This window comes from Ammodytes marinus, assembly GCF_949987685.1.
Source record: "Ammodytes marinus genome assembly, chromosome: 6".
Taxonomy (NCBI): domain Eukaryota; kingdom Metazoa; phylum Chordata; class Actinopteri; order Uranoscopiformes; family Ammodytidae; genus Ammodytes; species Ammodytes marinus.
The window spans coordinates 24,178,814-24,206,211 of NC_137235.1; the positions used below are offsets into that span (position 1 = coordinate 24,178,814).

General features: G+C 43.5%; 1 protein-coding gene across 2 annotated transcripts in view; it reads left to right on the forward strand.

Moving 5' to 3' along the window:
- grk4 (G protein-coupled receptor kinase 4) overlaps positions 1-27,398 on the forward strand; it is a 45,436-nt gene that overhangs the window by 12,658 nt on the left and 5,380 nt on the right. For both annotated transcript variants that reach the window (XM_080029309.1, XM_080029308.1), the window contains exons 2-13: positions 1,884-1,979; positions 8,045-8,157; positions 9,579-9,656; positions 10,766-10,866; positions 17,024-17,116; positions 17,727-17,790; positions 18,125-18,265; positions 22,194-22,384; positions 24,211-24,248; positions 24,715-24,804; positions 24,938-25,146; positions 26,629-26,766. In XM_080029309.1, the coding sequence (XP_079885435.1) occupies positions 1,884-1,979; positions 8,045-8,157; positions 9,579-9,656; positions 10,766-10,866; positions 17,024-17,116; positions 17,727-17,790; positions 18,125-18,265; positions 22,194-22,384; positions 24,211-24,248; positions 24,715-24,804; positions 24,938-25,146; positions 26,629-26,766 (1,352 nt within the window). The remainder of the gene's footprint in view (positions 1-1,883; positions 1,980-8,044; positions 8,158-9,578; positions 9,657-10,765; positions 10,867-17,023; positions 17,117-17,726; positions 17,791-18,124; positions 18,266-22,193; positions 22,385-24,210; positions 24,249-24,714; positions 24,805-24,937; positions 25,147-26,628; positions 26,767-27,398) is intronic.

Here is a 27,398-nt window from a genome sequence, read left to right on the forward strand (position 1 = left end):
GACAAATCTGAGCTTTATTATCTGATCAAACAATCTGTAATTAGAATAATAGTTTTGCTCATTTTGACTGTATTTTATTGAAGCCAAGTTATTTGGTGCAATGTTTAAGAAAATAGTCTTTGTCTGTGATAATGTTATAATTTAAAGAGGAGGTTTATATTCCCCAGAGGAAGTGGAAAGAGTGGTGTTTCGGTATTAGATGTTGATACCAAAACTCCAATATAATATCAGACAGAAGGGACTTTGGCTGCCCTCCTGCTGTATCCAGGCCCACTGCAAGAAGTGCAGCAAAGTAGACACCAGGGATTGAAAGGGATAGCACTGTGACATGATGAATGCCCCATCATGTGCTGCTTTGATGCCATTTGGCCGCTTTGTGTCTCCATTGAGAGATGACCAGAGGAAGAGGACTTAGGTTACATAAATGGGCTGAGGGTGACATTGGGTCAACCCTTTCGTCTGGGGCCAAATATGGCATTTGGTTTTTGTTGGATAGTTGGCACTATCAAGCAGGCACTGTTAGTGAAAACATTTGAAACGATAGCCAGTCACACATTTTATACTGTAAGTGTATGCAAGTACTTATCTTTATATAAAAAAAGAATGCAAAACCCTGAGCCAAAGCTGATGTTGTTTTGAGTCGAAAACACCAAATTAAGTAAATGTACAAAACAATAAACAAGGACAGGCATGCTTTTTTTAAAGTGAGAAGTTATAACCCGCATAACGTTTATCGTATTTAATTTTACAAGATAAAGGACTTTGGAGTTTGATCATGGAGGCACTCACACACAAACACACATGCACGTTGATGCTACTGTCTGAGCTTTCCTCTTGTCTCTGCTCCTATCCAGAAATACTCCTACATCTAGTAATCAAGGAGGAAATGCCTCAGATCACCCCTGATCAGAGACCATCCTTACATTCCAAATCATATACTTCTTTCTTTTTACTATTCTACATACTAGCTGATCATAAAAAGTATGTAGATGCTGGTTAGCATGCATGATGCATACAATTGGGAAATTCGTACTCACCGTATATATCCATTGTAACTTCCTTTGCGCAGTAGATTATGGGCTGTTATCAACTTTTTTTTTAAAGCATGTGTATCTGCGTGTTTTAAAGCGTGTATCTGACCACATGTATTGGGACATCCTATATCTTTTTCTACTATACTAGATAGCAGGGAAGGTTTTGGAATGCAGCCCATTTCTCTGTCTTCACACACACACACACACACACACACACACACACACACACACACACACACACACACACACACACACACACACACACACACACACACACACACACACACACACACACACACACACACACACACACACACACACACATCCCTGCTGGTGTTGGACTGAGCTTATCAGTTAAATGGATGCAGTTACCCCACCCGCTGTTGTGCCTAGAGGTCGTTGACCCCTCACACCAGGGTCATCTGATATGCAGAGTGGACTGTCCAACAACAGCTTGCATGAAAAAACAAAAGAGAAAAAAAAAGCTACGTACTGGGAGAGAGAGCCTGCTTTGTTTGTGTGTGTTTGTGTGACAAGACGTGTGTGTGCCCCATGCTCCTTGGAGCTGTCAACATTCTTCACCACATGCTCCGTCATGATGCATCGAGGCGACTGGTGAGAGGAACCAGCTGTCCCTGCCCCTGGTCACTGCAAGGTCAACACGCACGTAACACGCAACACGCTAGGTGGAATGTCTTCTTATTGTCGTTGTGTTGAGGGCGCCAAGTGTTGGACGTGGTCAGATGCTCCAATTGCAACGTGGGAACAGCTACCTGACTGATGATATGATTCCAATTCTAAATTCTGATTCTAATTCTCTTTCTCTCTCTCTCTCTCTCTGTGTCTCAGGTGGAGGAGGGAAGAGGAATGGCCGCAGTAAGAAATGGAAGGAGATGCTTAAACTCCCCCACATCAGCCAGTGTGAGGAGCTACGACGCACTATCGGTAAGTGTGTGTGTGTGTGTGTGTGTGTGTGTGTGTGTGTACCATTCAGAAGGATAACGTGCCATGCTGTGTGTGACGTTGGGGTGTGTCTGACTGCAGGAGGAAGTTCCAATTGAACTTCCTTCCTGTTTCTACCCGTCTCCACCCCGCCGTTATAGGCAGAGTACAGGAAGTGTGTGTGTGTGTGTGTGTGTGTGTGTGTGTGTGTGTGTGTGTGTGTGTGTGTGTGTGTGTGTGTGTGTGTGTGTGTGTGTGTGTGTGTGTGTGTGTGTGTGTGTGTGTGTGTGTGTGTGTGTGTGTGTGTGTGTGTGTGTGTGTGTGTGTGTGTGTGTGTGTGTGTGTGTGTGTGTGTGTGTGTGTGTGTGTGTGTGTGTGTCAGGGAATCCGTTTGCACAGCCGTTTGTTAATCTCAGAGTCTCCCTTATCATAATGTGTGTCTCGCCGTCACTATCCGTCTGCTGGCACAACATATTCCAAACGTCTTCTTCACTCACACTTCCTTCCCCTTCTCCACATCCAGGTTTGACTTAGTGAAATAATAGAGGCAGGATTGTCCCCTTTGTAGCCCAGACAAGTGCTCCACTCCTGGGCTACATTATCTCCTCTCGTCCCCCCCCCCCTCACCCAACACCGGTCCTCTGAATGCCACAGCACTCGGAATGTGTGTGTGCGGCATACAAGTGTGTAATGGTGCGTCACGGCTATCTCTGCCAGAGATTGCAGTGCTACCCTCCCCCACACAATCTCCCTCCCTCTTTTTTTTCTGTCTCCATGCCTCCCCCCTCCCACTATCTGTATCCTTCTCCCTCCCTCCCTCCCTCCACCACTTCAGAGCAACAGAAGAGAAGAGAAGAGAGAGAGAGAGAGGCTTTTACTGTGGGAGGAAAGAGGATGGTAGAGAGAGAGTGAGTGAGAGAAAAGAGCGAGAGAGGGAGTCCGGGAGATGTAGATCCACATGTACTCCCTCAGGTGGTATCGCTTACTCGGCGTCGATTTGCTTCCTTGTCGTTTTGTCTTCATGTTAGGAATCTGATCTAATGATCTTAAAGTTGAATGCCTCTGTCGTTAGCGTGGATGGATTACAGTCTGCCTAAAAACGGCACATAAACGTCACCGCAAGTGTGAAGGAGCGTCCGACTTGTCATGTCTCACGTATTTATTGCCGTTGGGATTATAACTTTACAGAGGATACGAAAAATGAGCCGTGTGTGTGAGCGCACCCCCCCCCCCCCATGTGTGTTGAGCAGCTGTTGAGGGTTACATACGTCATTACAACATGGAGGCTATTAAGTAATGTCCCTATCACACACAGCGCAGGATCAAAATAAGCCCTTATGCCTACCTAAACACGCAGACGTGCAAGCATGTTCATCACACACACACACACACACACACACACACACACACACACACACACACACACACACACACTGTGTTGGAATAGCGGCTGCAAAGATACAGTATAGCTACTGATAGTCGTGTCTTTGTTGTGTCTTGATAATGTCAGGCGTTTGACCTTAGCCTTGACAAGTGTGCAGTCTTCTAGGAAGCCTAGATTACATTATGAGGCTGCAGCCACTTTGTCTGCCAGCCTTAGGACTCTCTTCCTCTCGCTTTATCTCCCTGCTGGTCTCCATCCAACACATACGTTACATGTCCATCTATTGCTTCTCATCTCTTTTTCAATCTGCTTTAAAGCGTACATATACCTTTACTTATTTGCGTTAAGCTGGCCTTTCACTGTCTCAATAACTCACTCAGTGTCGGCCTAAATTGGAGTTCTAATTAAGTTGTAATTTGCACCTTACTTTGCCGTCGCAGACAGGTACTAGTCCGGGCTAGTTCCAGCCTCACAATTCCAAAGTCCTTTCATTTTCCTGTCACATTTTTCTCTGACACCTTGCTGCCTTAGTACTTTCTTAATCTTTCTCCCTCGTCTGACTTTCACAGTTGTTTTTCTTCGGGACGCAGGGGAGGTTTCCTTTACGCAAAGAGGACATTTTTCATTGGTGGAATGCTGGCCCACGTTCTCATACATTCAAATGATTCAGAGCATGGAATAGGCTTGGACGCCGACACACATACTTGCTGTCACACACTAATCCAGAGCCAGGCTGAAAGAACTGTGGTTTCTTCTGTGGCCTTTTGCACACCTTCAAAAACTAAGGATTCGTTAAAGGAAAAAAAGGAAATACAAATACATACATGTGATTTACTATGGGCGTTATCTTAACATTTAACAGACATTGACCTGATATTGCTGTACAGTTGCTGAGGCTGCAAAAGCTCAAAGCTTCTCAGACCTAAAGAGTAAAAGATTGCTCATTTATCAGCTTTAATCTATCCCCCTCCTCCCCCGGTAGACTGCCATGAATTGCCTCTGCAGTAGTTGTTGCTCTTACAGGAACATGCTGGGTTTTTTGAAAATTGTCCGGCTCTCCATCTACGTTTTGAAAATATAGATATTGAAAGCATTCAAATGTCCCTGGGTGCATTTTTTGACAAGTCCTATCTCTCTGTGTACCGTTCAAATGTAAAACAACAGAAAATAACACAGTATAGATAACACTGCTGAGACAACTCCCCTCTATTTATATAGCAAGGAGAGGCCTAAGACCGTGGACAAAAAAAACTCTGAACCCTATTAAAAGTAAAACTGTGTCCCATAAACATGTAATAGATATATTATTGTTCATATATGTATCCCTGGAATACAGACTTCCTATCAATTCCAGTCATTCCCTTATACCAAAGATTATTTGTAAGATTGTAAGATAGTTTTTCACTTAACAAAATTATCTTTCCTATCTGTGATGCACTAAAAATATAGCCTGGCTCCGCCCGCCCGCCTACTTCCGGCCAAATTTAATTTTCCCATCAGTAGTCAGTCTGGGTGTACAGTGCATTTTCCCAGTTCTCCGGAGAATCTACAGTTGTCCAATCAGCGAACAGAGCGAGTGGCTGAGAACGATGACGTCGAAGTCGCGCTCCAGTTTCAGTTGAATGCTGCGTTCCTTTATACTCGGAAGAAGGAGATTTCCGACTTGGTAGTTCCGACCTGTCTGTGTTCCAGTGCATCTGCTCGCGAAAGTATTAAAACCTTTCTCGTCCAAATAACTAAACGTTAGGCTCTAACAAGTTACTGTTGCCAGGTACCGGTAGATTCATAGACTACAATATGTGGTGAAGTCGGAGATTTCCGAGTTCCCTGTCCAACTGGAACGCACCATCAAAAGCCGGCTCATGACACACGTGACGACCAAACGTGATGCGATTGGTTGGCTAATCCAGAGTGGCACTGGGCAGATCCAATAGTTTTAAACTTCGACAGACACCCGCCTCCAAGTGAGTGAACGTTTGCCAATTACAGCACTTCCAGACCTTCTGTACAAATGAAATGAAGTACGATGGTCTGGTTGGACCAGGCTACTAAAAATACATATTTCTTACCAAATGTAAGCTAAAGTTCTTCCAGTATGTCCAAGAGCCATTGTAAGAGTTTTATTGAATATATGAATTATTTTTCAAATGAAATTTTCATATTGTCTCACGCCTATTCTAAAATAACAATATTGGTCATGACAGTGCTATAAGCCTGTACACAGTCTATGAGCAAAAAAAAACAGCTAAGGTTTAAAATTGTTCAATTATATAGACTTGTATAATAAGACATGTCGTCAATTCATTATGAAACCACCGCTGTTATGCTGTGACACATGGATCGCTTTGGCGTCGGATACGTTGCTCAATGTGTCAGTGACTTAAAAGCATGAAAAAACATTGCACAACAACTGTTTCTTCGGTTTGTTCTTCCAAATTGGAGTGCGTGACCCCCAGATAGTGACCTGCCGTGCTGTGTTTCAGCATAGTGTGTGGGATCTGATGGCTGTGTACTAGTCTAGAATGAAACCACCCTCAAATGTAATCTCTACAAAACCTGTTCTGGAGCACTCCAGACACTGAAACACTACCAAGAGTCACTTTGTAATCCAGAGCCTTAGCCCCAAAGTGGTTGAAATGTGTTGGTTTAATGTTATGCAGTGGAGGGACACACACACACGAGAAAAAAATAATCACCAGTCATCTCTAGGCTTATGGTCGCCGAACAGCAGCAGACGCTAAAGGATTCAAACTGTGTTCGTTTTATTCCCAAACCAGAGTGGAAAAGTTGACTTTGTTGGATTTGGTTTGTTTAGGTTCACACTGCCCATTTACAAACAAACCCAGCTCATAAACACAAGTCACATGTCCGCACATGAAGTCTCTTGATTGGACAGAGTTGTTGATAACCTTAGCAGTGACGGAGATTCAGGAATTTTGTGGAGACGGTCAACAGATTTGTTTGCGACTAAAGTCATTTTTTTGTTCTACACAACTGGGCGACATTGTTCTCACCTGGCAAGATGAATCAAACTCAAGCAGTGAATTTGAAACACTCCAAAGCTCAATAAATGCTCAATTATAATTGTTTTGCTGTACATCCTGAATATTGCTTTTTTATCAATGATGAATATCAGGGGCTTTTCCAGCTCCAGCTCACATTTGAACTCTGGGAATCACCAGAGCAGGCCTCCAGAAACTTGCCGATCGAAGATGAAAGGCGATCATGTCTTAGGGCAAGTGTAGCAAAAGCCAAAAGATCTCCGAGTGAGATTTTTTCTGAAAGAGCTTTTGTTCCTTCAGACTTCCAAAACAGCCGCCACACAGAGGAAAGGGAAGCAATAAATATATGATATCTCCTACACTCTACTGTTTGCTCCCCAAAGTCATATCTTTGTTTTTTGTTTTTGCGGTGAGTTTGAATGAGAAGCCCTGAGCTGCAGAGCTGAGGGGAATGCTGTAATAAACAGTGCAGCTGGGAGCTTGAGCACATTTGATTTACTGTTGGAGGTTGTCCTGGAGCTGTCACCGCTCAGAAATGTTCATCCCATGCATCCCTCCTCCTCTAGTCAGTGTGTGTGTGTGTGTGTGCAGCCTATTTTTGTTTGTATGTTTATCTTGTGTGTGTGTGTGTGTGTGTGTGTGTGCATGTGTGTCCGTACTGTCAACCAATGATGGAAAACGTCCTGGATCTTCTTCCTCATTTGGTACCAGAGGAAATATGACTCAAATGGACACCATTAGTCCTAATAGGCTGGGGCCAGCTGCACGAGAGACACAGACGCACATAGAGAACACGCCAACACGCATACAACACAAACAGACAGGCAGTGTGTTTGCGTTCTCTAGCCAGTTGTAGCACAAGCTAGAGGTTCTAATTAAGAGAGAGAGAGGTTGCTTTTTGGAAGTGTTCAACATTTTTGCCCCTATTTTTTCCCCCCGCTCCTTTTAATATTATTTCTGCAATTTGAAAACCTTTTTAATAAGTGGGATTATTCTATTTTAGCAAAGTAACTGAATGATGCATGATTCTAAAGCTGCTTTGGAAAGTGGATAAATAAATATACCTTTTTTTAAACGTATCCACACTCGCTGAAATACACATTGTGAACTTGTATATGAAGTTGCATGTTTGGCCATCGATAAGGAGATTTGATATGTTTTTCATTTGCCCTGTGCGTCTGAGAGTTAGCCTGTGTTCCGCTCAGGCGAGTCACAAGGCGGTAAGCAAGAGGCTAATTGCACAAGACGGCTGCTTAATTGCAAACGGAGACATGAAAACGGCATCTATATATCGGCAGTTTGTCTCGCTGGGTAAGGGGGCAACACAGGACAAAAAGTACAAACCAGCCCTTTGTTGCAGGAGCAGTGGTTCCGAATTTCTTTTTTATTTTTTTTAAATAAGAAGCGGCAACCTTTGATAGTGATCCTCTGGTTGTTTGCCTGTGGGTTATGAGCTGTTTTACAAAGAACTAAAACAACCAAAGAAGTCAGAAAAAAGAGGTTGTTTACTGTAAAATGTCCTTCTTTTTAATTTATTTTATTTTTTACTTTTTACACTAACCCTTTAAACACTCACTCCTTTGACTGGTCTGATCTCTGGGTTGTGAACCTGTTATAGTGTGTTATTTCTTGTGTAATGACGTGTCTCCATTTGTCTCTCCCACCCTCTCTCTTCCCCACAGAGAGGGACTACACCAGCCTATGTGAGAAGCAGCCCATCGGTCGGCTGTTATTCCGCCAGTACTGTGACACCAGGCCAGAGCTGAAGCGCTGTATCGAGTTTATGGATACAGTGGTAAGAATACTTTGAAACTACTCCCCCCATTAGCGTAACTTCTCCCCCCCCCCCCACGAGTAATTCTGAGTAACAACAACAACACTGTCTGTGCAGCACCATGAGGTAAGCCTCTGGTGACCGCGCATGGATTTTATACCTCCTGCTGTACTTCCAGGTTTTTTTGTTAGCAGTAGAACCAACAACCAAAACATTTCTTGGTCGCTTCTTGGGAGTTTTTCTGAGCTCCTGCGCCAGAGAACCGGGGGACAACACCAGTTTGTAAACGCTGCCACACTGAGAAATACAGAGAGAGTTTTGTGGAGCTGATGTGGCTTAATCAACTTTGTATCAACTTAACAACACATTTTACTTGTCCCTTCCTGTTTCTTCTTGGTCTCTCTGTGATTTCCCCCATGGGACCGGCCTGAATCGGGGGCCCTTGCAGAGTGAGGGAGAGTCATTTCGGCTTGGTAGTTTGCCTGCAGCTCTTGGCAGTAGCACAGGGGTGGTGGGTGGGTGGGGTGGGCGTCAGGGGGGTGATTAGCGACTTTAGACAGGCTGTCAGAGCGAGACCCCACCCCTTTCCTCCATGCACTCCTCAATGAGGTCAAGCCCACGTCAGAGGCAGGTCCCCCGGGTGAGCAGGCAAACATAGGCCCGAGCTTGTGTCTAGGCCCCTGGAGGTATGCGAGAAAGGAAAACAGGGGAGGGGGGGTCGTGCTCTTCGAATAAGAACCTACGTTAGTCTTTTTCAAGGTTTTGCAGACAAACGTGTAGTTAGTTCCCCGCTCCGGGAGTGAGATATTCTCACACCAACTGACAGTAAGGAAGAGATTATGATTTTTTTCTTATTGACCTTCCTGGTTAAATAAAGGTACAGCAAATTAAGAAATGAATAACAGAATAAAACCAGCAACATTTTAGTGCATTTAGTGTGCTGGAGGTGCTGCTGAGGAGGTTGTGACGCGTATAGTCCAAGGAGTTGGTCCCAATCTTCTTGGCCCAGCTTGTTTTCAAACAAAACAGTCGGCTTGAAGCAGTCAACCTCCGGGCCAACTCCCTACCTGCGGCCATATTTGACCAATAACACAATGATGGATGGGGTGACGGCTGAGGCTTCATCATGGTAGCTGACAGATGAAACGGATGGAGCATGAGGAGTGGAACATGGTGGCCAGTTTGCTGCCTTGACTGAGATGACATGTTTTTGTCACCTCTCTAACATCACTACTCAAGTGTCTGTGCGGCTATTTCTATTTACATTTTTTCTTCTCTCTTGTTCCTCATTAACCCAACTACCCTTTTCTCTATCTTATTCTCTCTGCCTTCTGATGCCTGTAACTCTTTGACCTTATTTGGAGAGATGCTGAATGTTGGTTGAATGCATAATGGCTTCCTGCGTTGCTGTGGTTGTTACACCTCTGTTCTTTTCTTTGCAGGCCATGTACCAGTTAGCTCCTGATGAGAAGAGGAGGGACTATGGACTGAATGTTTTAGACACATACTTTAATAACGGGGTAAGACACAGACACAGACACCCAGACACACACACACACAGATACACACACACACACACACACACACACACACACACACACACACACACACACACACACACACACACACACACCTCCTTAATTATACCAGTGTGAACAGTTTTATTAGTTTGCACATATTTGTTGTTCATCTTAAATCTTTCATTAGTTCATGTCACTGATCTTTATATGAGGCTCATTAAAACTTTGATTTTGAAACAATGTTAGTTTGTTTTTGGTCTGTGTGGTTTATAGCCTTGTCTAAATTTACCAATGATGAAACACATGTACACTGTATTTGCCAATTACGTATGATGTGTGGTGGACTGTATCAACTTTTGATTTCACCCAAAGTGTATCAATCCAACGATTGATTACTTGTGTAACTAGCACCTCGACACTATTACAATATGGATGTAGCATCCGGGCTGACCTCAGTTATTCACACGGCATCCAATAATTCTGGTTTGTGCGCGTCGCCATTTTGTGAGATTTTTACTCCGCCTCACGTCGGTGGGAGGGAGATAGCTGACGTATACCTCCGAGGCAAAGTGAGTGACAACGGTTGGAGAGCTGTCACTCAAGAGATCGCGCCAATACATTTTAACTTCCAAAAGAATAAAAACTAGCGTGGTCCAAAACAATTCACCCCCCTCAGTGTTGTCATGGAGATATGACCTAAACATACAGACTAGAATGTTTTTTTAATCCAGGCCTGAAATAGGTTTAATAATGCTGTGAAAACAGCAGGTTTAACATTGGAGTCAATGAGAAATGGCTGTCTTCTGCATCCTGCCCCCAGTGGCACTTCCGGGTTACTACAGTTGTGGTCACTTCCTTATTGGATGCTGGTAAAAATCGTTGAGGTTGGGGCTTGGTTTTCACTGAGCAGTACATCTCGGGCAAGTTTTTTTTTTTTTTTTAAACTGAGACCAAACAGATGAGGTCTGACCACCACAGCCCTACTAGACAGATCCTACATGTCCACAAGCAGATGGGGACGCATCCACTGACCTGCTCTCTATGCGTTGACCGTCACACCATCTCACATCTCACTCTGTCTCCTTTCTCTGCCCCTGTCTGCCCTTCAGTCTGCAGCCCATCTGCCAGACGTACCCCAGGAAATGGTTGCTGGGTGTCGGGAGAGGCTGGAGCAGACTCCGTGTAAGGAGCTCTTCAATGACTGCACCAAGTAAGTGTCTCCTCCACACATCTGGGGCCTCATTTATAAAGCTTTGCGTGGGATTCACGTGGAAGCTGGCGTACGGAAGAAATGTAGGATGTACGTGCGAACAAAAATATTCGGATTTATAAAACAGTGCGCACTCACGTCCTACGCCTGTTTCCCTTTATAAATCACAATCAACTCTAAATGTGGCGCAGCCTTTGCGGGCTTCACGTACCGCCCATATTTACCCATACATAGTCATCGACACGCCCGAATTAATATCATTTACTGAGTGCATGAAGGCGGTAGTGGCAATCGCCGACTGAAAGGGAAATGGAAAAATAAACTCCACACGGTGTGGATCACTGCGGTCACCCCGAAGTACCCGTTGGAGAAGTGGCGAACAGGGAAAATATAGTTTGGTGGCAGTGTGAGCGTAAAGGCGATAGAGTGCAGCCTGTGGCGATCTCTGTGAACGCTGTGGCCGAAATAAAAAGAAGTGATCCGACATAAAAGTGGACGCAAACAAGTGCATATCCTCACTCACACAACAGTGTTTGTGCCACGAGCGGGGGGCACCATGAGATACAGATTCGGAGAATTCATCCCGGGGCAGTGACGGGCGGCGGAGGGTTAATAATAAACTTCACAGTCCCTTTCAAAACACAATTGCGACGTGCTTAAACACAAAGAAAAACACATAGATAAAACGGACTAAAAGCCGTGAAAAAAATCACAGTAGCCTATGTGATATACAGTAGGCTTATCATTAGTGTATGAAAAGGTGCACTCCTGTCTGCCTGACTGAGGCATCGAGAACAGCGTCAGTGTAAAAGTAATAGGCTGTATTCCACCTCAATATTATCAGAATTAATTCCACAACATGCAGATAGGTTATTCTTTAATAACTGCAGAGCTTATTCGAACGTTGCTATTTTGTTTTTATTTGCACTCATATGTCTCCGTTTGTAGGCTATTTAAGATCCTAATTCGTTTTGTTTTTGTTGGTATCACTCCATGGAAAAATCCGTGGAGGCATTTGTTCATTAGTTGTAAGAATGGCTTCATCCGTTTTGCAAAGGAACTCCCAATATATGATAGACCTACATGGCTCATAATAGGCCTATCTGGATACATTTTACACAAACACATTCGTTCTCGCACTTCATACATGTGCCGACGGAGTCGCCTTTTCTCCTTTCTCCACTTTCTGTGCGTACGCATGGGTCAGAGTTTGCGTGGAGGACCGCACATCTCCCGTCAAGTTTGGTTTTTATAAATCCCAATATTTGCTTAGAAATTGGCGTGCGCCCTCTTCTGGGCGTACGCAACGTTTATAAATGAGGCCCCTGGCCCGTCGGCTCCATGGTCTTTATGACTTTAGGAACTTTTGTTGTTGTGTGGCCATCAAAGTCATCAGGGGCGACTGTGGCTCAGTTGGTAGAGCGGGTCGGCCGATGATCAAATGGTTGGAGGTTCGATCCCCGCCCTGCCACCTGTGTCATAGTTGTTGTGTCCTTGGGCAAGACACTTAACCCACCTTCCCTCGTGTGAATGTCGATAGTCAGCCTGCTATCAGTGTATCAATGTGTGTGTGAATGGTAACGTGGGAAAGGAAAACAGGTCTCCCTTGCAAAAGTCTTCGGTCTCAATGGGATATACCTGTATAAATAAAAGGTTAATGTGCAAGAGGCGCCAATAGAATCCTGTTCCTTCAGAAAGTCTATGTGTTTGTGGACTAGTGCGACCTGTTACTAGTGATGATGAGGCAGCTGGCACCTGGAGCGCTGCAATATACACACACACACGCACACACACACACACACACACACACACACACACACACACACTCTCGCGCACACAGACTTGCAAACATACTCACAGTGGAGGCGAATGAAAAAAGAGCAGTGGGCAGAGAGAGCATCCGGGTGGCTGGCATGAAAACAACAGCCACCTCAGTGTTCCCCATACACACACACAAACATGGATTTACAAACACACACAAACACTCTTGCAGGTGTTTCTGCTTCCTGCTCTGAGAGCCAGAAGAAGCAAACAGACCGGGGATTATTAAACCAGAATGTACTACTCATTGCAAACGCTCACAAACATTCACACACCTCAACACAGCTTTGCATTCGCCCAATCATTTTAGCTCGGTCACAGTTAGTTTCTGTTGACCCGGACGCCAGCTGAATTATATAATGGGAAATGTATATCATGATCGGTTGTCACGTTTACCTTGCTACTGATTAAAAATAAGCGAGGTGCCTTAAATACGTCAGTGCATTTTATTTTATTTTCAACATTTTCAGCTTTCCTCTGATGTGTTGACTTATTGCTGTGAGCGATTTGAGATTGTTGATGTCTGAGCTGTGCTGCATGCCGATTGGTTGACATACATCTTCTGGTTAGATGAGAAATGACATTTGCACTCCTCTTCATCACAACAGTCGGAAAGAGAAAACAGTCCCATGTCTCCCCGTTCTTGGCAAGACCTGACCATTTCTGTGGAGTGACAAACTTTTATTCACACAAGCGCACAGATTTGGGATAAAAAAAATTCTGCGACCAACCTCTGATTCAGCTCACCGGGGGAATACCGGAATATGCCAGTAGGAAATTCAGGAGAAATTGGAATCATGTTTTGGGGGGGAGGGCGACATTCATCTTCATATTATGTTCTCACTGCGGTCTTGGTTCTGGAAAATTCATGTTGAGAGCTGATCAAGAACAGCTGGATTATCAAAACCACTAACTAACATGGTTCAGTAGCCGGTAAGGATGACTGTGAAAGGCAGTTTTCTTTTAGATGTATTGATACCAAGACGTATGTGTGTATTCACCCAGCTGGACAAGGTGTTTGTGACTGAAGCTGGAAAACTTCAGGAGGGTTTGAGGACCGCATACACACACACACACACACGCGCGCGCACACGCACATACGCACACACACACGGAAGGCCGAGAAATAAGAATCCCTGCAGAGTCCACTCCATTCAAACATGTGAACCGGATTGAAAACGGAGCGAGTGTGTGTGTGTGAGCAAAGTACAGCGCACACACAGCACGAGGGACTGCGTACGAAAACCCACAGAGGCTAATTAAAGGAGAAATTTTGAAAAGTGAGAAGAAATGGAAAGGGAGTGTTAAGGTGAGCGGGGGGAAAACAGCACAGTGAACAAACAAAGAACAACACAGACACATGTTTGTGTTTCTGAAAGCCCAGCAGCAGCAGTAACAGTTCAGGCCTTTGTGAATGGGATTCCTGTTTGAGTTCCATCATCACTCCTTCCACTACTATCATCATTATTTATATTCCGATGTGGAGTTTTTACTTTCTTATTCCGATATGTAACTCTGACCCAGGGCTTACTCGGTTTTCTTTTTTTTCCCCAGAGGGAAAGCCTGTAGGAAAGCTTGGGGCTTACGCGCGGGAAGGGACGTTTGGCAGAGCCGCACACACACCCACCCACTAGCAGAATTGTATTAGCTCACGCATGGATTTTTCTCCTGCTGCAGTGGAACATACGCTTATGTCATACCAGGAGTAAAGTGGGGCATTCGTCACATGTGTATCAGGGTGTGTTTGTGTATCGCTCCGGTCTTCACCAAGGTCCGTGGGCTGATTTGTACGATTTATTTTCCCTTTTCTTGTCCTCTCCCGTCTCCCGCTCCCTTGGTTGTAACAAAAGCCATATTGTAGATGTGTTTATTTCTACTCCCAGCGGTGTCTGTCTGAGACTCCACTCCAAGCCAGGCACTGCTAGGCTCCTGCCTTCTGGAGCCCCTAGCTTTCTCAAAGTGTCTGGGAACAGTTCACAAGACTGGAGCGAACCCAGTTGACCTGATAAGTGGACATGGATGGGAGCCTGAGCTGATAAAAACCAAAGCATAATGTTAGGCCTATACTTGTATGCAATTGTGGAAATGGTTGACCAAATCACTTTTTGTCAAAATCAGTAAGTATCTCCTCACGATTTGTGACCTGTACATACTGTGAGTGCTCTGAAATAAATCTGGTGTTAATACACAGCATAGGCTCTATGAACATACATGTAAACAAAGGGGGCCCATCATAGGAAAATACCCATTTACAGAGCATAGGCTGTTTATTAACTGTTTTGTTCCCCCAGCACACACAGTACGGGAAGAGATATTCACAGATTTTGACTAAAGGGATTTTGTCAACAGGCGTTGTCCAGAATCGCTGACTCCACCTTTTAAGGTGACAGGGCAGACCAGCACTTTGAAGGGGGATTTGAAGGGGTTTGAGTCAGGTTTTGATATGTTGAAAACTCTCTACCCTTAAGCCTTGTGCCAAGAACAGCCACCCCAGGAGCTGCTACTAACCACAGGCAGCTTTCCTCATCCTTCCTTAGCGATGAGGTCATTTGAAAGAAAAATATGGCCAAGGAAAATCTCTTCGCCAAATATGAGCATTGCTTTGACATTTGGGGTGGTAGAGGAAGGATGCGTAACTTTGGTGTCAGCCATGTGTTGGAGGCGGGCAGGGAGATTTAGCTCAGCCCGGCTAGCAGAGGAGAAAGTGGTGCGGTGTTGGAACAGCTGTGATTCACACAAGTAGTACAGCTCACCTCCTGAAACACTGCACCCAAGCATTTCCCATGGTCTTTTAATGGAAGATTACGCACTTGTTTGATGGGCCTATTTCAACACCAAGGATATCATTGATTCCAAGTGTCAAATCTTTTAAATTACAATAATAGAATCAAGGCCTAAGTGTACTATAATTCCTCTTTTAATTTTTCTAATTTCACCTTTTTGATGGATCCAGATTTGAAGTCAAATGCAAAAGCAGTATTATAATTGTAGTGTCATAGGTCTTGCTGACTGTATGTTGCCTATTTGCTGGACATTTCTGGCATAATCAAACTGGCGAAATTTAATCTGTGTGAATTATCTTTGTTTGAAGTCGCCTTTGTACTAGAAGACTTTTTGCTTAATGCAACTGTTACCGGCAATGCACACTACACTTCTTCAAAAGAGGGATGCACAAAGGAGGTTTCTAAGCCAGTTTAGATTATAGACAATGCTCACCCCATTTCCACCAATATCTTGGAGACGTGTACAAAATGTTCATAATGCAGACATGGTATTATTCTCAAGGTAAAAGGATGGTACAAGAATGTATCTCAGTGGCCCAGTGTCCTTGCTGCTTACACGAAGCAGAGATATGTGGATATCTTATATCAAATGACGCATCAGAGTTTTGCTGATCAAATTGCGTCTTACCTTGAGCTCCAGGATGTAAAGCTGCTGACTCACACATGTGTTGACTGAAGGGAAAAGGCCAAACACCATCTGTCTGTGTGCAATGTGACAGCAAGGACAGTAGGTTTTGAAGGCGCCGCTACACCACAACAATTTTTTATTTTTTTGCTGACCTGCGTTATTTTGCGCCAACAATCCCTTGAAGTAACTGTAAAACCCATCTCTGTGCTGTGTGTGTGTGTGTGTGTGAGAGTACCACACTGTTTTAAAGAGGACGTTTTGTCTCAAGTCAAACAACGTCCGTAGCCAAAGCAGTAGAAAAAAAGGACACTAATACGAGAGGCTGGCGGGGTCATGTCAAAGAGTCATGTTCTTACAAACTCTCAGTGGGGTGACGCCTGCCTGACGTGTGCTCAGGAGACGGCCGGGCTGCGACCTTTTCCTGACCTCTCCTTTTCCTTCAAGAACTTAATATCTGTGTCGCGGCGGGTGTGACTGTTTGATTTTGCTGATTCGGCCCTGAATATATCACATAATGGCAAAGAATGCAAAAGAGATTCCCTTTTACAAATTGACATCATATGAGGCGAGTTGAGGTGAGATTAGATAAAACTCCCAGTTGCCTGGTAAAGGTTGGGTGGAATGTCTCTGTTCAACAGACATTTTTCACTGTGGATTTTTTTCGGTCTCTCCACACCGAGAGTGTCTTTGAACCGTAACACAGCCAGAAATGCCTACACATGCACACAGATAAAGAGGACCTGTTATATTCGTTTGTGGGCATTCTTTGTGGTCCACGGGCTAGCAGTTTGTTGGTCTGTCCGTCAGATTTGGCATGCACAATCTTACATGTGCTTGTTTCTTTTCTGGTGACATTGAAATGGTCACCCCTCTATTAACTTCTAATAAACCATACTAATCTTTCTCCCTCTCTTTCTCTTTACAGAATAGTTCGTGATTATCTGAGTGGAGCTCCATTTTCCTCTTACCACGAGTCCATGTACTTCTCTCGCTTCCTGCAGTGGAAATGGTTGGAGAGGTGGGTAGTCAATGCAGATTACGCTCTCGGTTGTTGAAATGTACCTGTGTTGTCCGTCTGTTTGTGCGAGTGCTTGTATGTTAGCTTATGTGTGGTTAAAGGCGACCTGGAAATTCTTTCTGTTGTCACCTTGTCTTCTTAAAAAAAAAAAAAAAAAATGGACACCATATTCTCTGTTTGGGGTTTCATCATTACCTTTGTTTTCTACGGGCTCTCCTGTAAACTTCAAGCACCTTTCTGGCGAGGACTATAGTATTACAAATTGAGAAAAAAAATTATCAATGATATCTTAATGTCAATAAAGGGCACAAGAAATGCCCATAACATGAATGCAAGGATGGGAAAAGGTGCACCGAAAAACAAAGGTGGTGCTGACAATCAGTGTTTCTGTGAGTGGTAAATAATTGATGATGCTTTGCATAATGTCTCAGGGTAACCAAAGCAGGGTGGATTAATAATATATGAAAGCATTACTCCGTCTGCGACGTCACATGGTCGGAGAGAATGACGTAACCATAAATTAATCAGTTGTATGACGTCTCCTTTTTGTCTCCCTCTTTCTCATTTTCCCCCTCTCTCTCTCTTTCTTTCTTCTTTTTATCCGCTGCAGGCAACCAGTAACCAAAAATACCTTCAGACATTATAGAGTACTAGGAAAAGGTGGATTTGGCGAGGTGAGTGTCCCCATGCAGTCGAGAAGTATAGTTGGTATTACTGCCCGTTTTACTGTGGCCTTGTGCTTATTAAAGTTTTTTTTATGATTATGTTCCCTTACGCAGCATGTTTGGAAATGGGACGTTAATGATTAAAGTTTCTACAAGTAGCCTTTAACAGTCAGTTAATGCTGCGCTGTTTATGTCTCCGCTCCACTGATGTTGGGTGGAGAGAAATTTGTGGTGTGACACATTAACTTCCATTAGTTATAGCTTTCAGAGTGTGTTTTCTGTTATTATGTGAATATTTGTGTGTGTGTGTGTGATCATGTTTCCCCCGCTGCTTGTTTTCCAGGTTTGTGCCTGCCAAGTACGTGCCACCGGTAAGATGTACGCCTGTAAAAAGCTGGAAAAGAAACGAGTGAAGAAAAGAAAAGGTGAAGCAATGGCACTAAACGAAAAACGCATTTTAGAAAAAGTTAACAGTAGTTTTGTAGTAAGTACTACCTTTTTCTTATTCAACCTTTTTCAAAAGAAATGTACCTGTTGTGTTCGTCTGTTTGTGTGAGTGCTTGTATGGTAGTTTGTGTGTGAGTGTGTGTTTGTGTGTGTATGGGTGTATGGGTGTCTGTGATTGTCTGTCTGTTTGTGCGTGTGTGCTGAATGTGAGAGTATCGTTTGTCATGGCGGCAGGATCCTGCAAATGAAATTGAATGGCGTGTTTGCTAAGGTTGCCGATCAGCTGTCAGAGACGGTTGCTGCGACTCTCCAGTTCTATTTGTAAAGTGATGCCCGCACCAGGTGGGACACCTGCTGAGTCGCAGTGAAAAGAAACGGGATGGGCTAGGACTACAAAAGCTGGGGAAAACAAATCCCTCACATGATATTGTAGATCAGCTGCAGGTGACAGCACACCGCAGGGCGCACAAACAAGTTCAGCCGGCCAGCTTGCAATCACTCGCAGCAACGCACGCCAAGTCTCAAGTCATTTTTGGTGCTGTTCTGCCTCCGCAAGCAACATTTTATTTCATTTGGATCATACTGCCAGCCTTTAATCATCTGTGAATGTGTTCTAAAATGTGATTTGAAATCTGTTTTGCTGCCATGTGACTGTTTAATGAAGTGTTTTCTTTTATACATGTTCTCTATTCAGACACTCAAATACACAGATTGTTAGTCATGCATTTGTGTACCTTTTTTGACAGGTGTGTGTCATAGATTTAGAAGAACAATCACATGCACCTGCTTCTGTCTTTTGATAGTCACTCTACACCCAATCAGCTGATAAGTAAACTAAGGACATAATAAGGATAACAACACACATCTGAAAACTGTCTCCAATGTATGTTATAAAAGCACTGCAAAGCATGTGCCATCATTAGGAAACTATATTAAAACTGCTCTTCCTGGCCGTCCAACCAAGCTAAGCTACTGTTACAAAGGCCCTTAGTAGCATTGCTAACAGACAACGGACCTTCAGTTCCATTGTGTTGTCTCTGTCAAGGCAAATACATTGAATACTGTTGCACAACGTTAGCTTTATAATAGAGCAACAGCATGTGAAGGAAAGTAGTACAGTGTCCGGCTAAGAGCATGTGTCAAAAAAATAAAATCCTTACCCACCAATGCCTTAAGCTTGTAATGGAGGCATTGCTCTTGGCGGATTTTCCGTATGGAGGATTGTCATAAATTAAGCCATAGTCATGAGTAATCTACATTTTGCTTTGCCTGGGGCCGTAATGCCAGGCTTAAAAAAAAAAAGAGAGTCACCTAGCTTTTTATTTCTTACATGCTGTACTAAGGGGCAGACATCTACAGTTAATGGTAATGTTAACATGTAAAATTATACATTCTAACAAAACGAGAGATATAGTATATAGATATACTTCCTATGACTCGTACATTCAATATAAGAGAGAACAATCCATTATTTCCATATAATTTCTTTGACGACAGTGCTTAAAATACACCTGAAATGAGGCAGATGTTTTATTTTATTTGTTGGTATCCTCTTAAATGCAATACAAGTATGTAAGAAGAAAATAATTCTATTCCGTTTACAGATGTACTGTACATGTGATTCAGTGGACGTGTTACTGGTGTGTCTGTGTTTTCTTCTGTTCTGCTATCAACACTCTTTGTTTATAGGAATGGAAATGCATGATATTTAATCCTGCTTGACGAGGCGTTGTTGACATCAGGAGTCAAACACAGCTGGAAAACCAGTGATTATCTTTCCATTTCGTCGTACTGTACGCACTGAAACATCTCAGGTGCTCCGACAGGAAAAGAAAAGTTGGCTTTGGCTCGGTGTTGTGTTTTTTCAAAAGAAATTATTGATCCAAAAAAAAAAAAAAAATTACAGCGAGTGCTCGTTTGGCATTCTTGGAAAATGGCGAGGAACGTCTAGAGGCATAAGCATGTTCATTTCAGCTCTGCGAGTCTGTGTAGTGTGTGTATATAGTACGTTGTATATGTGTACATACTGTAGAACACGGTGTTCCACGGTTTAACTGTACAGAGCTGTGATATTAGATTTGTCGTACAGTGAGCTGGAATGTGCCCTTCACCATCTGAAGCTAATAGCTGTGTTTTAAGTTGTACTACATGTTGGATAAGTTCCTTTCTGGTGCTGCGTGAGCCATGTTGCGCGTCCTTGTTTTGGGTGAGTCATGGCAGAAGCATGTGTATTGGCACACACACACACACACACACATACACATACACATACACACATATACACATATACATACATTCAAATTCACACACATACACACACATAGAGGCTGGAGTGGGCTTGTTACAGACTTGCAGCTCTTGTCACCTGGGATTGGCACAAGTGTGTGTGTGTGTGTTCGTTCTCTGTGCTGCAGGCAGAACTGATGACTCTTCATGTGCCTTTCTACCTACGAGAGCAGCTCTGTTGCCTAGCAACACTGACCAAACAGCAGTAGCAAGGAGAAGAGTCAAGTGCTCTCTCAAACCCCTCATTTCTCTCTCTCGCGCTATTCCTCTTTACCTTTTTTTATCAGTGCATCATACTATTAGTCAATCCATACTGCTAGCTCACTGTATGGTTTAACCAATAGCCCATACACATATTCAGTTTGTGGGTGGGTGTATGTGAGTTGCAGGGCAGGGTGACCCTGCTCTAAAGTCTCTAGCAGGGGCGAGTGAGGTAGAGCTACCTTGCTCTGATGCAGATGGCTATCATTTTAATTCTTTTTTTTTTACTTGTGCAAATACAATGTGAAAGAATTGAAACCCTTTTTACTGCATACTAAGTCCGACTTTTCTCTTGATGTTGTCTTGGTACAAACTTCTTAAAATATAAAAATTTCAACGGTTATATATAGAATCATAGAATTATACAAATTGTAATTTAAATGTCATTTAAATATCCGATCAAAGTGAACACCAACTTTCCCTAACTGCACTGTTACCTGAAAAGATTAAAGTCAAGCAGGAGGCAAAGCGGATGTGATGTTCTGATTCACCTCCTTTGAGAGGAAAGTCATTTCCAGTGAGCCGATTGGGTTTCCTTCATTGCTGCCACTTGATTACATTAGCTCTGTAGACGTCGGGAAATTAGTAGAAAATGTTATTGCGCAATTGAAATGCTTTGAGCTTCTTTCATCATCGGCAGGCTTTTTGAACCAAGTATTCTAAACATTTTGAAGAGAATACTGATTGTATTGTAGGGGCAGAGTTCATTAGATTCTTACCAGTGAAAAATCCCTTTGTCCGGGAGTGTGCACCAGACCCTATGGCTTTTACATGGGGCGCTTATGTGTGTGTGTTTGTTCAGGTCCAGAATGTATATGCCTGTGTGTCGTTCACTTGCCCCCATTAAGACATTTTTCCCATCCCCTCTTGTGGTCTGTATCTTGCCTGCGTAGTCGGCAGCAGATGGGATTCCTCCCGATGGCAGCAACATCCTGCTTGTACACAACAGCACATTGCAGGCACACTGTACCCTGCGTGTCACTGACCCACAGGGGAGAGAGGAAGGGAGGGAGCGCTGGTGGGAAGGAAGGGAGAAAAGAGAGATGGATGGTGGGATTAGAAGCAACAGGACATGAGGCAATGGAGGAAGGAGTGGAGGAGAAGCTTCTGGTTTTCCATTATCTGTGACACATCTCTCTTTGTCTCTCTTTTGTATACATTCCTGACATCTGGCCCTCTGGGATAACGGATGATTATTGGGGGGGGGGGGGGGGGCATTAAAACTAAATGAAACAATCATGTTCCTCTGTAGCCGCCCTGTCTCTTACCACCACTCTTTCCTCTTCCTCCTCCTCTTCTTCTTCCCCTCTTTTCTCTCTTCATGCCCCACTTCCACACCGACTCTTTGACTCGTCCCTCACTTCCTTCGTTACTGCTTCCCCCCCCCCCCCCCCCAAACAATTTGCCTCCCTCTCCAGGTTAGTCTAGCATATGCCTATGAGACCAAGGATGCGCTGTGCCTGGTGTTGACCATAATGAATGGCGGAGACTTAAAGTTCCACATCTACAACATGGGCAACTCGGGCTTCGACGAGCAGAGGGCCATCTTCTACGCTGCTGAGATCGGCTGTGGCCTGGACGACCTGCACCGTGAGAGGATAGTCTACAGGTTAGGTCACATGGAAAACCGTTCTGGGGGGGGCAGGTGTACGAAGGGGAATCGAGACGTTTCTTCACAATTGTTTTTCACTTTACAAGAATAAAAGATACTATAGGAGGTCCACTTTTACTTTCTTAAAAGAAAATAAGAGAAATTTAAAGGTCACATATTTGTGCTCATTTTCGGGTTCAAAATTGCATGCTCTGAAACGTCTGAAACGCTCCGTTTAAGAGATTGTGTCTTTAAGCCCCACCCATTGCAAAGCCCAGTCTGCTCTGATTGGCCCTGAATCTAACTTGTGGTTTAACTCTAACTTCCAGATACATTCAGGGGTATTTAGGAGTGTGCTAATCACAGGTGGAGGTAGCGCTTAAAAGTGAAGTTGTTAATGTGGGGAGGGGGCGTGGCTTCTCCCTTAATGATGTCATAAGAGGAGAAAAATCTGACGTGGGTTTGTGAGCACAGGTTTTCAGAAAGGTGGAATAGGAGGAAAAGACGGTTGTCTTTTCTCATACTTTGGGACTCTAGTCACACCAGGGACCCATATCAATGTTGAAAGACCAAGCATAATAGGTGACCTTTTAAGACCGTATTTTTCATAGGAAAATTATTTTCAAATCTTGAGGTTTCTGTATCTGGGGAATGGTGAGATTTACAGCCCAAGTTCCCACATTATGTGATCTTGTTGGTCTACACGAATTGGCCTTTAAAAGGGAAACTCCGACCAGTTTACACAAGGTTTAGTCACCAGTAAAAACTATTATATGATGACTTTTGTGACTCTGGAGAGAATTGTCTAAAGATTGAGAAAATGAGCCTGATGATGTCATATTGATGACATAAGTGTTGTCTTAAATTGGGCTTGACACCGTTGTTAGAACCTGGGGGATGTAGAGATTGTAAGAAGGGGTTCATGGGTTTGGAGCTTGACCAATACTAAGAGCTGAACATCAGGGTACCTCCGCCTCTGCTGCTTCAACTTAAACCATTCCCTTTTTTCTTAACCAGTCTCGAGTCACAAGTGCCTAAAACATTCATGAAAGGCAGCAGTACCCCTTTTAATCCAATAGTTTAAAAAACTCACCAATGCAAGATGTCTAAAATAAACCGTTAACTTACTATGTTTTTCTCCAAGCTCAGGATTCACGTTTCACAAGCAGTCTTGTAAAGTCGGGATCCGTGTAAATGGAAAATTCTAGATGATAAAATCTCTTATAGATTAATGGTGTGCACCGTGTGCTGATTTCACTGAGTTCTGGTGCACCTGTCTCACTCGATAGTCTCAGAGTAGTGCTAACATAAACACCGGTGTTCTTAGAAGACACACACACCCACATACACACCCCCATCTTTGCATGTGTCACTGTAAACTTCACAGTTGGCATTGTCTCTGAGCTTGGCAATGGTTAGCAGTGTGTCACAGTTTTCAAATGTTACAGCTATTAAAATAAATAATCTTTGCTTTGTTTGTTTCAAAGAGTTAGGTTTGACAACAGTTGACCTGAAAATAAACAATCTGAAAATAAACAAATTAAAATCAAAGTTATTAAAATAACGGTTCTTTAAAAAGAAAAATTAAAACATTTAAAAAAAAAAAACAGGTTAATTTAAGACTTGAAATGAATCCACATGAAAGATGGTAGAAGATGAAATATACGTATATATAAAAGATAATAACATTTCAATGAAATGTCAACAAGATGACAAGTAAATTACTGATACAAATATCTATCCAGGATTTTATTGCTGTATCCTCATGCTCAAGTTTGATTTGAATACAAGCACAATATCAACAGAATGACTCCCTCCCTAATGTATTCTTTTTTTCCTTGCAGGGATTTGAAACCTGAAAACATCCTTCTAGATGATCGTGGTATGTTCCATTTTCTTTATTTTTTATTTGTATTGTTCGAGCCAGAGTGGGCTTATATGTGGGTACACCAGATAACATATTATTTAGTTTTTTCACTGTTCTTTGATTACAACCCAGATAGAATAAGGTAGAATCCAAACAAGCGAGCTGTAACTAGTTGTATTTATAATGTGCAAGTGCAGCTGCACAATCTCATTCTTTCATATTGGAGAGAGCACAGTGACTTTTCAGTCTGAGTCATCTTATCTTTGTAATGGGGTTTTATCCTGAAATAGACGTAGCTCTAACTTTGTTTATTCTCTGTCTTTCACCCTTCTATCATAAAAGATAATTTGGGTGTAACATGACCACTGCACTGTATTGTATTACATTTTTGTATGATAATACGTCCATTCATTATCTCTGTTTTATTTTATTAAAATAATAATAATAATAACAATTATATACATTTCTGCTTCTTGTTCAGGACACATCCGGATTTCAGACCTGGGCCTTGCTGTTCAAATCCCTGAAGGAGAGACGATACGAGGGCGAGTGGGCACTGTTGGATACATGGGTAAGAATTGTTTCTATTTTTGTGTCTTCTAATCAAATCATCACAACCTTTGACCTTCTCAAAACTCTGCTTCCATGTTGGATTGAAACCCTTATACCTTTCTTTCCCCTCCCTCCTCTGTGCTCCCCTCAAGCTCCTGAGGTCATCCAGAACGAGAGCTACAGCGTCAGCCCGGACTGGTGGGGGCTGGGCTGCCTGATCTTTGAGATGATCCAGGGACAGTCACCCTTCCGCAAGCGCAAGGAGCGCGTCAAGAGGGAGGAGGTGGACAGACGTGTGCGTGAGGACCCGGAGGAGTACTCTGACAAGTTCTCTGAGGAGTCCAAGGACATCTGCAGACAGGTGAGGGGGGGATGGAGGAGGTCACACCTGGAAAAGGCTGGAAGAGGGATAAAGGGAGGGCGAGCACATAACAAAATGATTGAGACTAGTGGCCAACAGAGGACATGGTAGTAGGTAGTATGCAGAAAATACATTGGACCACTGTAGTGTTACTGTCTAGTCAGTAAATTAACCTCTTTCACAACAATTTCATCAAATGTTAAAGCCCCTGTAGACCCAAATCCACAAAATCCTTCTCACTATGTCATTTGGGGAGTTGCATGATAGTTAACATAAGAAAAGAGTAAGGCGTATAGAAATGAGATTTAGATGAGGCGGGGCTATGCTCTCTCAATCACAGCAGTTCTATGCCCAAATGTTCTATAAAAACAATGACTGTTGGCACAAAGGCCGTTTGAGAAGGCCACGCCCACACAGTCCGGTCAAAGAGCTTTTCCGGTGTATAAGCTTATTGAGACACCCAACTTTGATATCATGTATTGATTTGTAATATTTTAGACCAGCTTTCCAGAGGCCTTATTATAAAAACAGGAACTAGTTCAGGTTTCAGGTTATCATTATAAGCGATAGACGTATTCCCCATCTCAGTGATGTGTGCTCATAGCGGGAGCCACAGAGCCGCTTAGCTTTTTGAGCAGGAGGGAACGGTCCGTTTATTTGTGTGACGCTGTGGAACATTCTGACCCGAGGTTCAGCAGATTCTAAGACTCCCCAGGGAGAGGAGAGGGGGGTGGTGGTGAAGCAAGCTCCAGCAAGACATGCTAGAAAGATAACAAGGAAAGGGGAGAGAATACGTTAGTGGGGGAAACGGTCTCTGCCATGTCAGAGAGAGGGCTATTCCCACAGCCCAAAATAGACAAGTGATCCGAGAGAGAGAGAGGGCGAGAGCCTGCCTTTAGCCTTGCTGTAAATTGGGGAGGAGAGAAAGCCTTTTGGTTTTGTCGATTTGTGAAAGCCATCAGCTTTTTGGGTGACACTGCCAGGCCCAGTGGGAGTGTTCACTTGTTGTAGCCAAAGCACTAGACAGCACTCATCCACTTCATAAGCCTGCCGTACTGTAGGTGTTGTGCTGGTAATATCATCCAGAAGCTCTCACACAGAGACAGCAGTGGCTAGCTCTCACTCTATCCGACATGGTCGCTGCATTAACCCCTGAGTGTATGGATTTGTATTGTTCTTTATTAGCTTAGGTAGGGGTCAGATGGATGAAGTCAAGAGGATTATACGAAATCTACTCCCATGTGTGTTGTGTATACATTGAACTAAGGGGGGGATTAGTCATAAAACTGTCAGGATTTATTCACCGTCACAGGAAGCCTGTCCCCTTTTGTGTGTTTGATTTATGATGGAGAACAGGACTTCCGTAGAAGTTTGTTTTTATGATAAATTGGAAAAAATAATACACTATAATTGGTTTGCAGACACATTCCTGTTTAGAAGGTTGCAACGTTTTGATGTCCTTTTTCTCCCGCTGTGCCTCAGCTCCTGACTAAGGACCCAAAGGAGCGACTGGGTTGTCAGGGCCGAGGGGGCATAGAGGTCAAGCAGCACCCCATCTTCAGAAACATCAACTTCAAACGACTGGAGGCCGGCATGCTGGACCCTCCCTTCAGCCCCGATGTAAGTACCACACGCACGCACACACACACACACACAGACACAGACACACACAGACGCACACACACACACACACACACACACACGATGAGAGCACACACCATATACAGGCTCGATTCACAGCTTCGTAGCGTGGCACTTCTGCGAGCTGCAAATCAGCATACAGGAAATACCATTGTCACAAGTAAACAAACACTTCCAGTATGAGCGAGTTATGGTGGTAGCCGGTGGGGGGTTGGCGAGAAGCAGGCCAGTGATTTCAGTGTTGTAGTTTGAAATCCCAAATTGGCCGACAAAATGGAAAACATGTTGTGTTTATGGTAATGATCACTAATAAATCTAGCAAAAGGTTTTTAGGGGTAAACAGTTGATGGCGCTGGTCATACTAGGAAACTATAAAGTTGATATGTATCTGGCTATGTCTATGGAGTGTAATACTGTAAGCTTTTATTGTTTGCTTCACTCCTAGATAATTATTATGTTTGGCCAACTTTATCAAAGCTATTTGGTAGAGAGAATCATTCCATTTCCAGTGTCATAAATAGCCTGAGTGAGGGAGAGTGGGCGACCCGAGAGGTTAAATCAATAGTTGAAAGTAGACAGTGTTATCTGCTTTTTCTATTTTGGGTTTTGGT